This window comes from Mesoplodon densirostris, chromosome 1 (assembly GCF_025265405.1).
Source record: "Mesoplodon densirostris isolate mMesDen1 chromosome 1, mMesDen1 primary haplotype, whole genome shotgun sequence".
Lineage (NCBI taxonomy): Eukaryota > Metazoa > Chordata > Mammalia > Artiodactyla > Ziphiidae > Mesoplodon > Mesoplodon densirostris.
In genome coordinates, this window is record NC_082661.1 from 110,082,587 (window position 1) to 110,097,840 (window position 15,254).

A 15,254-nucleotide genomic window follows, 5' to 3' on the forward strand; every position below is an offset into this window, starting at 1 on the left:
GCACTTATCTGGAGCTCTTTATCTACACAATACGCACCCCCTGCAAATTCCAGCTATCTTTTCATCCCCGAACTCATTCTCCTCAGCTCAGTGGGACTCCTTGCCACACAGTCTAAAAAATGCCTCAAGTCAGAAAACCAAGATTATAAGACTTTTACTTCACTTGTTTCCCTTCTCTCAAGATCAGTCTTGCAATGACTGTTGCCCAAAGGCTACACAAGTTGCTGTTACATATATCTTCTCCAGTTTTCTAGCTGTTTATGACAAGAGGGTTGAGTCTAGTCCTGATTAATCTATCATTGCCAGAAGCAGAAATCTTGTTTACTTTTAACAATTTCCAACTATGAAATTGTGTGGTCATATGCATAGTCCACCTCCTCTACTAGAATGTAAGCTGTGTGAGGGTAGCAACTCTGTCTGCATTATACACTATGAAATTCCCAGTGACTAGCACCAGGCTGCAACACAGTAAGAACTATGAAGAAAAAAATATATTATTGCAATCCTGGAGCTAGATGTTGACATGAATCCATGGAGGGAGACAAGACGAGGGGATGGAGGGAGAGCAATGGAGCGCATGGCACAAAAAGAATGACCAGGGCCCATGTGGTTGCCAGACTTGCATTTGGACCTCATTTCCAGTCTGGGCTGTCCCTGTGACACATGCTTTCCATGCTTGGACTTGGACACTTTCACAATAAAAGACTGGCAGTAAATGCTTCAAGATGCCAGTATTGTGTTAAAGCAGTAGACTATGTTTTCTACACTCTCTGTAGTGTAGTTAGAACATTTAGAATAATTTTTAAAGATCCTTGCACATATTACTGTGTATAATTATACTGCAGATTCTTAGTTGGGGTAAACTTCAGGTTGCTGTGGTAAAGGCACTGGCCAACTGATGAAATCACCTTCTCCTCCTCAGAGGGCCCTGCCCAGTCTCTCACAGCCTGTGTCATCTCTGCTCCCTAAGGCACAGGACATCAGGTGTCACTAATTCCCACCCCCACTCTCCTCCCAATCTGCTTAGTTGCCCCACCAGCTATTAGAGGAGTGCCTGGATTGATTCAGGGTTTAGAGATGTTGGCTGATGTGCAACTGCAGAGTCACACAAATTAAAAGCAAACAGAGCCAAGCCACAAAAGATCTAACCAGTGCTGGCCAAGGGCCACCTCCAACCTAACACACCAGTTAAACAAAAGAGTGTCTCACATCCTGTCTGATGTGAGAGATCAGTAACAGACCTAGATGACAAAAGATGGCAAACTTGTTTGCCAAAAGGCGTCTACTGAAACATGACCACCACCGGTCCACTCTAGAGCTCTCTGTTATATTTCTTCCCTGCTACCCTTATTTCCACTTCTGTTCCTCCCACAGGCAATCATTCCACTGTTAAATGTCTTGTTTTGTGTGCATGTTTCTAATTTATGCAAAAGGGATTATTCTGTATCCCATTGTTCTTGCTTTTTCTCAGTAGTTTAGTTGTTCAGGTCCACCCACGTTGCCATGTGCACATCCAATTTGCTGCTTTTAGTAATGACCCATGGTATGGGTCCATCATATTTCATCAAACCATCTTCCCAATGATAGCAGCTACCTAGCCTTCCAACTCCCACAAACAGTGCTGCAGTGAACAGCCCTGTACATAGTCCCTTAAGTACCTGTGTGAGAATTTCCATAAGACATGTCCTGGAGGGGGACTGCAGGGTCCCAGGACATACGAACACTTAGTTTAGCAAATTAGCACCAGATTACTCCTGACACATGGCTGTACATCTCCTCTATCCCAGGGTTTCTCAACCTTAGCACTATTGACATTTTGGACCAGATTATCCTTTGTTCTGGGGCTGTCCTGTGCACTGTAGGGTGTTTGGGAGGATCTCTGGCTTCCACCCCCTAGATGAAACGGCATACTCTCCCTCAGTTGCGGTGACAAAAAACAAAAATGTCTCCCAACACTACCAAAGGTCCCCAAGAGGGGCAAAATCACCCCCAGTTGAAAACCACTGCTCTATCCCCTTTCTGCAACACTTGGCATTATCCAGCTAATTTTTTCTCTGATTACCAATTATTTTAAGCACCTTCTCATATGCTTGACAGTTTTTAAGGATTTTCTGTAATGTTAATTCTGTTAAGGTTGCTGGCCTCTTTTTGTTGATTTGCAGGAGTGCCCTCTGTATTCTTGGTATTCGTCCTTTATTGGAGTTGACATAGCAAGTATCTTCTCCCATCGTTTGCACTAATTAACTCTATCCACAGTGCACTTCACTGACAGAAATCCTAAATTTTCATCTATGAGAGTCGTCAGTATTTTGCTGTATGGTTTGTCCTTTGGAATTTTTTTTAAGAAGTCCTTCCTGGCCCTAGGTCACAAGATATTTCCCTCTATTAGCTTTACACATTTACCTTTTGTAATTTGGTCTTGAATCCATATGGAGCCCAACCTTCTATGTGGAATTGTGTAGGAAACCACTTTTATATCTCCTACAGTGAATCCACCTTTCCCCTGCCAATCTGTGATGCCACTTTGATTGTAAACTGTCTCCTTATATGTGTGGGTTTGTCCCCAAGCTCTGCATTGATCTAATAATCTAGTCCTGCACCAATACGCATAAACGTGTTTTCATAACTGACAGGCAAGGCCCCCCTCATTCCTCAGTGAACTATTATTTTTCCACCTAAAATTTAGTGTAAATTTATCAAATTTACCAAAATATCCAACTGTCATTTTTGTTGAGGTTGCACTAACTTTATAAAATGATTTGAGGAAAATGAACGTTTTTATAATATTAAGTTATCCCACCTAGGATTATTCAGCTTTTCTTCTACATCTTCTATTTACTTTTTTTATAGTTTTCATTAAAGACTGTATACTTGTTGAAGTTGATTCCTGGGTACTTTATACTTTTGACTGCCATTATGAGTTGATTTCTTTTTATTTATGTTTCTAGCTCTCGGTTTTTGTTATGTTAATCTTACATTCAGAATTGCTCACTTGCTTTCTGTCTGAGTTTGGGTGGGGTTCAGAATCACTGATTCCCTCCTGGGGTGTCCCTCTCTTTGGGATCAAGGCACCCAGAAGGCTGATAAGTTCATTAGAAGATTGCATAGAAGCAGAGGATCAGACCAAAGAAATTTCTAGAAAAGCCCCACGAATACCCCCAACCCACGACCGAGAGCATTCTCGTCCCCCAGATTCAACATCTTCCCTCCGGGTTGCAAAGTGTTGAATACACCCAGATATATCTTGTGTCTACGCTGATAGGTCCCTCTTACATAGAAACACTTGTTTTCCTTTGGTAGCTATGTTGGTACCACATACTGAGCTGCCATAAAAGTTACCAAACCTATGGGCTTGGGAGCTACTTTGTCAAGTAACTCCCAAGGGGCTACTTTCCTCTCATAACATGTACACACAGTGACCCAGTGCTTGCTGGCCCACAGACTTCATCAAATCACCCTAGCCCAAAGAGGCAGCAAGTACAATCACTTGCTCACCCAGAAATCTGTGGTCCCCAAGGCAGCAAGGCCCCACTGTGCACGATAACTCAGGAGAAGTCTGACAGCCTGAATCCCCATTTTCTTGAGGGGATATTAGTTTTAAAATTTGACATCTAAAAATTCTCATCAATCTACAGCTGGTAACTTACCACCGGCACCTTAATGAACAGAATAGATTGACGGGCCATGCTTAAATTTGCACGTCTTCCAAGAAAAATCAGGTTCAACAACATTGGAGGGGAAAGCATTCGGGGAGATTGCACCTGCTCTTCTGAGTCAGTCACCTGATGCAATCAGCTGGCCCTGGAAAGACAAGCCGTGCTTTCCATGTCACCGGAAGGTGGTATGAGAGCTCTCCGGGGTAAAACCCACCTCTTCTGCTAGGGGCCTGTACACCTCGGCTACTGCTTCCCACCAGAGTGCAGGGGGTCGAAGGCAGGACTGTGCAAAGTGGGCTTGCTGAAGGGGTTTCAAGCTGGTTTTCACTAGTACGAGTCCTTTTCTCCTCCTCTGTGTTCAACAGCAATCATCCTACCAGGCTTCCTGACCCCAGCAGAGGTCCCAAATAGACACGTCGAGCAAATTTTAAATGGCTTTATTAAAGGCTGTTAATATAAAATACAACCAAGTTATGAGTAGTCAGTAAGAATTTTTCATTTTTGAAAACATATATCAAAGAAAGGGAGGCTGCCGTGATACCCATGGGGCAGGTGCGGCTGGGTGCCACCCCCTGCTGTTCCCAGAGCGGGTGGCACTCCCAAACCCAGAGGGCAGGGGCAGCGGGTGGGGGTGGGGCGGGGCGGGGGAGGGGTCCCAGGTGAAAGAACGGAGACTGGTCTCTAGCCTCCTGGTGGAGATTTTCCAATGACAGTCACCCAAAGCAAAACACTGAATCCTTGAGCTGAACCCCAGGGGCAGACAACAGGGTGGCCAGAGGGAGGGGATGCAAAACCACATTAGGCTTCAACTGAAAAGCATGTGTTTTTAAAATCATAACTATAAACTTCTGGTTTTAGAAACGCCCTCTTGATACATGGCAAAAAGGGGGGCAAAACGTATAAGAGTTTAATTTTTCCTTTACTTGGACACACGAAACATAGATTCCCAGGAGGACAGTGAAAGGAATCATCTTTGCATAGGCTGCCCGGGGTTAAGAGGAGAATCTGCAGGGTCAGGCAGGATGGAGACCCATGAGCACGTGTCCTCCAGGCCTTCACCTCTCCGTCTCACACTTCTGTACTTCCGAAAGCAAAGCAAAGCAACACAACTTTAGAACTCCCTCTAGGACTTCCCAAGTTGTGGTTTTACATTTAATCTCAGGAGGCTGTACCTCTATGAAACTTTAAACACTGTTACGGATAACTGAATACTATTGGGTACTGGACCCCAGATGGTGTTAAAGAAGGTAGAAGCTCTCAATAGCCCCCGTGCCCCTCAGCTCCCAGGAGAACCTGAAGGGAATACTGGGTCTTATGAGAAAGTGGAAAAGAAATCAGAGTCATCTCCCGAAAGAACAGACAGATCACCTTGGGCTAACTGTCCCGGGATGCAGATCTTTCTTCCCTGCTACACCAACACCAAGGAATGCAAAGCCCCTTCTAGACATCTTTTTTTCTTACGGGGAACCTGCTGGCAAGCATGGGTTCTAAGGTCACTGCCCTCAAAGCTGGAAGTGACGGCAGGTGTCGAGCCCGGCTCCAAGGCTCAGCAGCTGACCTGCAGGGCTGGCACCCGGCTGTGCATTTCCAGCTGGGACTTCGTTTTCCCCTCATCGCCGTGCTAGGAATCTTTTCTTCTCTTGAATGTTTCAACTATACTTAAACAGTACAGAAGGGACATGTATTCACCACAGTACCGTCAGTCACCAAAGGAGGAAGGTCAGATGCAAGACCCCAAGGGGCCAAATGAGGTTTAGGGACAGAATGCAATTGGCAGAAACCAAACCAAAAGTTGGCTAGGCCACAGCTTTGGCAGAAACTTTCCTGGAAAAAACAAGTCGCCATGTGCTTTACCTTGGAGCCAGATAAAATATTCTAAAAATCATTTCAGAAGGTCCTATGAAACAGAAAGGCATCTTAAAAAGACACACTTTGATACTGAAACTAGGTGCTTACTGGCAGGCCTCGCAGGGATTAAGGCGTCAGGTGAGGAGAACACAGTGAGAGGCAACGTGGAGACCACGCTCGGGCACGTCCTGAAGGCTCGCACCACCCGGGGCCACGGGGTAGCGGCTCCCCGCCCGCCCTATCCCGCCCTGTCCTCCTGGGCAGCCTCGGAGCTGCCCTAACGCCCCTCCCCAGCAGCAGGGACCACAGGTCAAGCGGGCAGCCGAGTCCACCTCCAGGAGATGCTGTTGCCATGACCACGAAGGTCTCCAGGGGGCGCCGCTCGGGCCATGCAGAAACTCGACTCCGCTTCTGCTGGCGGTCAGGGTTGAGGGAGGCTCCACCGTGACGCAGCTTGACCAGTCCTTGGGATGAAGGGCATCCAGTGCCCCTGCCAGCTTCACGCTGGAAGGTTCTAACACAACTAATCAGAAGAGTCTGGTCTGCCAGCAACGCCCGCAGGTGCCCAGGACAGGAAACACCCAACAGGCCCCAGAAGTAGCAAAGAACTTCCAAAGGGAAACTGGTACAAACCCAAGAAAAGTGGTAGCCCTACAACTGCTACATCAGGTATAAAATAATGTAAAGTTAATACAAAACTTTTAAGCATGCAACTCGTTAATAAACAATGATGAATAGTTTGAATAAGTACCACGGCAGCTTAAAGACGACCTCCATCACGTGCCAACCTGTTTCCTGGAAATGACGTGAGAAGAAAGGGTGGCACATGATGCTGAAGTGTGGCTTCAGCAAGGGAAGCCTGGACAGCTGGCGCGTGGGGTTGAGGACTCCCGCCCCGTGGGGCAGCTCTCCCCATGGGCACAGCCAGCACCCAGCACCATTATTGCTGAGGACAGCCACCCAATGAAAGGAGCCCCGTGCATTTCTAAAAGGGAGGGGATACAGGAGAGGAGATGGAAATCACTTTATGATTTTTGTGACAGGGTTGAGAAAAATCTTTCTCTGAGGAGGGGGAAAAATTGGGTGGAGCTAGAACAGAACTTTTATTTACAAGGTTTACTGAATTCCTAAGAGTTTTTAAAAATTCCAAATGTAAAACTTCTGTTCATCAGATCGTTGAAAATAGCACAGGTATCTGGTCTTACCAAAAAGGGAAAAATCTGGAAAGCTGGACAAGGCCATATTTACCAGTTTCCAAACGGTTAAGAAGAGAGTGTACAGAAACTAGCAAAAGACACAGGGGAACGCCGTCCTCCTTCTTCTCCTTCGCCACACCACTTTGGAAAACATTTTGGGATTATTGGTTTGTTTTGTCTAACACATTTTACCAATTGTCCAGAAAATCAAATCCTGTCTTCAAGATGACATTACTTGAGCTGACCTGTAGAAGGGACAAAAACACCAAAATAAGGCATGAGACTAAGTTAGCATAATCTAAAAACAGCATCTCATTTAAAATGACCCAAATGAAATAGTCTGCTTCCGTCTCAGAGGCTCCCTGACCTCAATTTGCCTCAGTGCTGGGAACCAGAAAATTAAATAAAGCTCAATGCAAGCCACACTCCGCCAGGATCCAACACGTACCCCACTCCATCCCCAGGCATGTCTGAGGGCAGCCTGTGGAACCTACCCACAGAGAAAAGGAGAAAAACGTAGCTTTTCTATTTTTGAATGATGGGCATGTTTAAATGTAGTCACTGTGGAGTGTGAGAACAAGTTACAAGTTTCATATGAGACTAATGTGAAACACACACACACACTGACAGACGAAACAAAATAAAATAAATTACCAAGTTGAGGGAGTGAAAAATATGGAGAAAGGATGTATAGTTTATTCTTTTCAGATGATGCGGAAGGTTCTGGAGTGATCTTCCCTAACCCAGGGCCATTCTTCAGGTCACAGACTGCCCACTTACAAGACACGGGGTTGGTTTAAAGGGCCGTCTGCGAGCACAGGCCGCTGATTCAGATACATTTGCACAGGCTTCCGCCCGCCGCCTGAGTTGAGAGGCCCGTCTCCCGGGTCTAACACGAGTGCGTGTTTCCCTGGTGGCCACAGTCTTCCCGAGCGAGGGAGCCTTGACCCTGTGCTCTCCACACAGCGGCAAACAGAAGATGCTGACGCGGAGGCCACGGAGCTGAGCGGCTCCCTCTGAAGCACGTCCCAGGCCCAGTTTTGCCGCCTCTCAGACTGAGCCAGAGCTCGAAAAGCCAAAGGCGTTCAGACACGTTCCTTTTTCTGGTTTCCTACCAGTGTCTTACATGCGGCAGCACTTCACGCTGTGCTGTGCACTCGGAAATCTGTTCTTTCAAAGGGTTTCAGGTGCTCTGTCTTACTCACAGCCCCCAACCCCACACACACGCTTTCCTGCATCTCGTTACAATGAAGACTCTCACGGAGCTTATATAGATGCTTCCTTCCTTCAGAGGAAGACCCCACTGTGAAGTGTCGGAGAGAGAGCACCAGGCAGGAAGATTAGGGCGGAGATGGAGCCAGGCACCACAGCGGCAAGGGAGGGGCCCAAAGTGCCGGCCTAAGATGGCGGGAGACCCTGAAAGGAGGGACAGGCTGGAAAGTTGATGTAGAGACGATGGTAGGCAGAGGGCCTCCCATCCCAGGGCTCCCCTTCTTCAGGAGGACAACTGACTAGGTCATCTGCCTAGAGAGGTGTGGACATGCCTGGAACCCCAATCCAGGAAACACCCAGAGGACGACCACAGCTGAAAAACAAAACCCACAGCCAGGGGCTGCCCTGCTGGCGCAGTGGTTAAGAATCCGCCTGCCACTGCAGGGGACACGGGTTTGATCCCTGGTCCGGGAGGATCCCACATGCCATGGAGCAGCTAAGCCCGTGCACCACAACTACTGAGCCTGCGCTCTAGAGCCCACGAGCCACAACTACTGAGCCTGCGCTCTAGAGCCCACGAGCCACAACTACTGAGCCCGCGTGCTGCAACTACTGAAGCCTGCGCACCTAGAGCCCGTGCTCCGCAACAAGAGAAGCCACCGCAATGAGATGCCCATGCGTCACAACTACTGAGCCTGCCCTCTAGAGCCCGTGAGCCACAACTACTGAAGCCCTCAAAGCCTAGAGCCCGTGCTCCACAACAAAAGAAGCCACCGCAATGAGAAGCCCGCGCACCGCAACGAAGAGTAGCTCCTGCTCGCCGCAACTAGAGAAAGCCTGCGTGCAGCAACAAAGACCCAACGCAGCCCAAAATAAATAAAATAAATAAATTTATTTAAAAAAAAACACAGCCTCCCTCTGAAATACACCTACCTATTTATTTATTTATTTTGGTTTTGGGTGATCCTTAAGCAAACATTTTCTCTTCTCTTTGCTGAGTTTTCTCAAGCAATGCAGAACAGCTGGTAAAGACAACAGTTGGTGTTCCACCAAACTTGGAAAACACGGAGAAGCCACCCACGCTGCCTACTCTCTTGTAGGGCCCTTTCTTCACGACACATGGCACCGCAGCCCGTGAGCCTCTCACATCTCTCTCTTCCTTTCCCTCCGTTCTCAGAAAGAAGTCCTTTCTTTAGGACTCCTCCCTGGACACCTAACCCTGTTTTGTGTGGAAACGAGAAGCGGCCCATCATTCCTGAATTAAGTCTCCTGTGGTCCCCAAACAAGCATGGCTGCTCTCCTGGCAGAGGCCTGGGGTCCCAGCCACTTCCCCCATGTCCCCCAGGACATCTGCGGGACCCTTCCTCACCGACACCGCAGCCCAGCCTCCCAGGCCCCTGCGTGGAGCCGGCGTCCAAATCCCACCCACACTGCTGCCTTCCCCCTCGAGTCCTCTGCTCACTGCCCCCTGCGTCCCTTCCGCACCTGCCCTCACACAACTGGGGAAGGGCAGTGGGCATCTGGGACACAACCACGGAACAGGCAAACAGGTCACGGCACCAGACGGCTTCACAGAACACGTCTTCTGCCTGTGTGTTGGTCACCAAGCTGAGTGACAACCCAGCAGACCTGAACCCAGAAGTCCTCTGAGGGATGGCAGAGGAAGGAGAAAATGGGGGCATCTGTGGTCCGCCCACCCACGTGAGGTGGCCCTGGTCACTCGGGAGGAAGGAGCCCCTGGCCTGAAGCAAGGCACCCACCTGTACAGGCACGGGTTCCAAGAACAGAGCGCCCTCCGTGTCCTCCACGGCCTCGGGAGAGGGTGGCTTCCCCATGGGCTCGGAGGCGGCGGCTTCGCTCAGCGGGCTGGTGCAGGCCTGGGTGGGCTGGGGTCTCTCTCGCTCCATGCTGATGCTGGGCAGGACCCACTGCTCCTGGCGGAGGCTGCTGGACTTTTCCACCTTGGCCTCTCTGGCCTTCGGGGCGGGCTCCTGCCGGTAACAGACAGGCAAGACCTTTTCCCCTTTCTCCATAGACTTGATCTGGCTGGGGGTCAGCGACTGGAACTCGGCCTCAGGGCCCTCCCCCCGGGACCGCTCTGCATTGATCTTCCAGAAGGACGCTTCCTCTTCCTTCCGGGCGGCAGGACCCAGAGCATCCAGGCTGGAGGACTTGCTGCCCTGGGAGGGTCGGAGGGCCTGCGAGCCCTGAGGAGCTTTGGACAGCGGCCTGGGCTCGGTGTTAGTGCTGCAGCTCGGCTCTTGGATGGATAAGGAGGACACGCTGAACTCCATCTGACTCTAGCGGGATGCGGGGAGGGAGGGAAAGAAGAGAGCAACACATTCGGTCAACGGGACAGGTGTGCCAGCCCACACGTCCCCCCAGTAGCAACAGCACTGTCTGCTGTCCATTTGCTGGCACTGTCTGTCCCCAGTGGTTATTTTCAGGACCGCCATCACAGCCCTGACACACGGCACAAGCTTTGAGAGCCGTCACATCCTGTCACACTGGAGGCTACGAACAGCTCGGACTCCTGAATCTGACTGATGACTAAGGCCGCTGCTTGGTGAGCAGATCACCCACCCGCCTCTTCAGGAGGGATTCCCGCCCTTTCCTGAGGAGGGTGACTGCCCCCCTGGGGGTGACAAGGAAGGGTGCACAGTCAGCATGACAGCACTGCAGTGGGAGTCAAAACCCAGAACCAAGTCCCCACCTCACGGGCCTCTGCCTTCCTGACTGATGGCAGCCAGCAAGGGTGAAAGAAAAACCAACAGCCAGACCCTGCTTCCCTGGACTAAACCAAGAAAGTCAAGGGCAGGCCTGTGTGAGGCTGCAAAGATGTGATCCCCCTGCCACGCCTCCACCCCACACTCCGCCTGCACGCCCGCTACACACTGCATGTTTGTGTGCCCCAAATTCACATGCTGAAGGCCTAACTCCCGAAGTTAGTATTTGGAGGCAGGGCCTTTAGGAGGTTTAGGTGAGGTCATGAGGGTGGAGCCCCAGGACAGGATTAGTGCCCTGAGAGATGCTCTCTTTCTCCACCATGTAAGGACACAGTGAGAAGGCGGCTGTCTGCACATCAGGAAGAGGGTCTCCCCAGGACCAGCCCTGCTGGCACCGGGATCTCGGACTCCCAGCCCCAGAACTGTGAGAAGCAGACGTCTGTTACTGGATGCCCCCAGTCTGCAGTATCTGTCACAGCTGCCCGAGCTGACAAGACAGCCTTCCTCTCCCATGATCTCCTCGGTGCTACCCTGCTGCTCTCAGCTGGTCCTGGCCCTGTTAAGTGGGGAACCCCTGAGGGCAGGGCAGGGTCCACACCCCACATCCAAGTGCCCCAGAAACACTTTCCTTGATCTGATGCTGCTAACCACTGTGACCTCTAAAAGTGGTAGGGCTGAGCTGTTCTGACCAGCAAACCATGAGTGGAAACCTGACGCCTCTTTACAGTGGGGCACCCTGGAGGGTGGCGCCCCCAAGCCCTGCAGAGCGAGCAGTCTGCTGCCTCAGGCATTTCTCAGATTAAACTGGAACATTCTTCTCTTCCTCTCCACTTCCACTCCCTCATACATTCCCTTCCTCTTATTCTTTTTAAAATAAAAGTATTAAAACTGCATACTAAAATTTGGGGAATTAGAAAAAAATCATTCATAACCTTTCCCTCTTCCCATAATCTCTATTAGTTTGTGTAGTTTCATGTAATCTTTCTCAGATATGTATTTTATGACGTTGCAGTTCTGTTATGCATATAATTTTGGGTATTGTTTCTTCACTTAACCAGAAGCATCATCAATGGTGTTATGTTGTCTTTGTAATCATTAGTTTTAATGGGCACAAGATATTTCATTGAGTGGCTGTCCCACCATCTACTTTCCCATTTTCTTTTTATCAGTTTGCTGCTTTTAATTTCTGTTGTTATAATTAAGGCTGTCAGAACATCTTCATGTGTATAGCTCTCCCCCATTTGGAGTTAATTTCTTCAGACAGATTTCCAGAAGCAAAATACCAAACTACAACAGGTTTAAACCTTTCTTTTATTATGGTTTTGGGTGCATATCAAATTTGTTTGCCAGTGGCTGCCCTGATTTCTAATGCTGCAGGCTATATATCAGAGTAGCAATTGCAGCCACTGCTTCCGTGTTGTCACTGAGTATAATTTAAAACTGTGATAACATGGTTCTCTATTACTTTAATGCATATGCCTTCACTTCTCTCTGGCTGAGACTTTTCCTAAAAGCCCAGATTCTGATGGCCACAGGTCTCTCCTCAAGATGATGAGGCCACAAGGAACTCCAGCTCCAAACACAAGCACAGGCTGCCTTGAAGCTCAGGGTTATAAGAAATAGAACCCAAGAAAAAACATCAAAGCCCATTCAGAGCCTCAGAGCATAGCACAGCAACAGGTGTGCAGAGGGCAAAGCGGAGAGAGACCTGCACAGAGGGTCTGTGCAGGCCGGCACTCCCCAGCCTGAGGCGCTTGTCTGCTGGACCACTGGAGCAGATGGGGGCTGGGTGCTGAGGCTCAGGCTTCGGGGGTCAGACCCTGGGGAGAGGACTGGGCCTTCATCAGAAAACAAGAAAAATCTCAAGAAAACAACATAACCTATCACCTAAAATGATTAGAAAAAGAACAAAAACCTAAAGTCAGCAGGAGGAAGGAAATAATAAATAACAGGGAGGAAATAAATAAAACAGAGGTTAAAAAAAACATAGAAAAAATCAACAAAACCAAAAGCTGGTTCTTTGAAAGGGTAAACAAAATTGACAAACTTCTAGCCAGGCTCACCAAGAAGAAAAGAGAAAGAACCCAAATAAAATAAGAAATGAAAAAGGAGAAATCTCAACTGATACTGCAGAAATACAAAAAACCATAAGAGAATACTATGAACAATTACATGCCAACAAATTTGACAACCTAGAAGAAACGGACAACTTTCTAGAAACTTACAGACCACCAAAACTGAATCAAGAAGAAATAGATAATTTGAACAGACTGATCATTAGAAGTGAAGTAGAATCTGTAATAAAAAGATTCCTACAAACAAAAGTCCAGGACCAGATGGCTTCACAGGTGAATTCTACCAAACATGCAAAGAAGAATTTACTGATTCTTCTCAAACTCTTCCAAAAGTTTGAAGAGGAGGGAACACTCCCAAAGACATTCTATGAAGCCACCATCACTCTGATACCAAAACCAGACAAAGACACCACTAAAAAAGAAAATGACAGGACAATATATTTCATGAATATAGATGCAAAAATTCTCAACAAAATATTAGCAAACCGAATCCAACAACACATAAAAAAGATTACACACCACAACCGAGTGGGATTCATCCCAGGTTCACAAGGATGGTTCAACATACACAAATCAATCAATGCACACCACATTAACAAAAGAAAAGTCCAAAACCACATGATCATCTCAATAGATGCAGAAAAAGCATTTGACAAAATTCAACATCCATTCATGATTAAAAACTCTTACCAAAGTGGGAATAGAGGGAACATATCTCAACATAATAAAAGCTATTTATGACAAACCCACAGCCAATACAATACTCAATGGTGAAAAGCTGAAAGCCTTCCCACTAAAATCTGGAACAAGACAAGGATGTCCACTCTCTCCACTTCTCTTTAACATAGTATTGGAAGTCCTAGCAATCAGACAAGAAAAAGAAATAAAAGGTACCCAAGTTGAAAGGGAAGAAGTAAAATTGTTACTATAAGCAGATGACATGATACTATATATAGAAAACCCTAAGGACTCCACACAAAAACTACTAGATCTAATAAATGAATGCAGCAAAGTAGCAGGATACAAGATTAACATTCAGAAATCAGTTGCATTCCTTTACACTAACAGTGAAATGTCAGAAAGGGAATGTAAAAAAAAAAAAAAAAAAAAAAAAACTTTTAAAATTACACCAAAAAAAAAAACCAAAAAAAAAAAAAAAAACAAACCTAGGAATAAACCCGACCAAGGAGGTGATTTATACACTGAGAACTATAAAACATTAATAAAGGAAATAAAAGAGGATTCAAAGAAATGGAAATATATCCCATGCTCTTGGACTGGAAGAATGAACATTGCTAAAATGGCAATACTACCCAAAGCAATTTACAGATTTAATATGATCCCTATCAAATTACCCATGACATTTTTCACAGAACTAGAACAAATAACCCAAAAATGTGTATGGAACCATAAAAGACCCAGAATTGCTAGAGCAATCCTGAGGGGGAAAAAAAAAAAAAAAAGCAGGAGGCATAACTCTCCTAGACTTCAGACAATACTACAAGGCTACAGTAATCAAAACCATGTGGTATCGCTACAAAAACAGGCATACAGATCAATGGAACAGAATAAAGAACCCAGAAATAAACCCACACACCTACGGTCAATTAATCTTCAACAAAGGAGGCAAGAATATAAAATGGGAAAAAGACATTCTCTTCAGCAAGTGGTGTTGGGAAAGTTGAACAGCCACATGTAAATCCATGACATTCGAACACACCCTCACACCATACACAAAAATAAACTCAAAATGGCTTAAAGACTTAAACATAAGACAAGACACCATAAAACTCCTAGAAGAGAACACAGGCAAAACATTCTCTGACATAAATTGTACCAATGTTTCCTTAGGTCGGTCTCTCAAGGCCATAGAAATAAAAACAAAGTAAACAAATGGGACCTAATCAAACTTACAAGCTTTTGTGCAGCAAAGAAAACCATTAAAAAAAACCGAAAAGGCAACCTACAGAATGGGAGAAAATATTTGCAAATGATGCGACCGACAAGGGCTTAATCTCCAAAATATACAAACAACTCATACAACTCAACAACAAAAAAACAAATAACCCAATCCAAAAATGAGCAGAAGACCTTAACAAACATTTCTCCAAAGAAGACATATAGGTGGCCAGTAGGCACATGAAAAGATGCTCAACATCACTTATCATTAGAGAAATGCAAATCAGAACTACAATGCAGTACCACCTCGCACCAGTCAGAATGGCCATCACTAAAAAGTCTACAAATAACAAATGCTGTAGACGATGTGGAGAAAAGGGAACCCTCCTACACTGTTGGTGAGAATGTAAGTTGGTCCCGCCACTATGGAAAACTGTATGAAGGTTCCTCAGAAAACTAAAAATAGAATTGCCATATGACCCAGCAATCCCACTCTTGGGAATATACCTGGACAAAACTATAATTCAAAAAGAAACATGCACCCCTATGTTCACAGCAGCACTGTTCACAATAGCCAAAACATGGAAACATGTTTAGGAAACAACCTAAATGTCCATTGACAGATGAATGGATAAAGATGTG

General features: G+C 46.8%; 1 protein-coding gene across 1 annotated transcript in view; it reads right to left on the reverse strand.

The window, feature by feature from the left end:
* Positions 1 to 4,077: 4,077 nt before the first annotated feature.
* C1H1orf198 (chromosome 1 C1orf198 homolog) overlaps positions 4,078 to 15,254 on the reverse strand; it is a 33,862-nt gene continuing 22,685 nt past the window's right edge. The window contains exons 3-4 of the mRNA XM_060107674.1: positions 9,673 to 10,212; positions 4,078 to 6,945 (exon numbers count right to left, since the gene is read on the reverse strand). Of these exons, the coding sequence (XP_059963657.1) occupies positions 6,889 to 6,945; positions 9,673 to 10,212 (597 nt within the window). The 3' untranslated portion in view covers positions 4,078 to 6,888. The remainder of the gene's footprint in view (positions 6,946 to 9,672; positions 10,213 to 15,254) is intronic.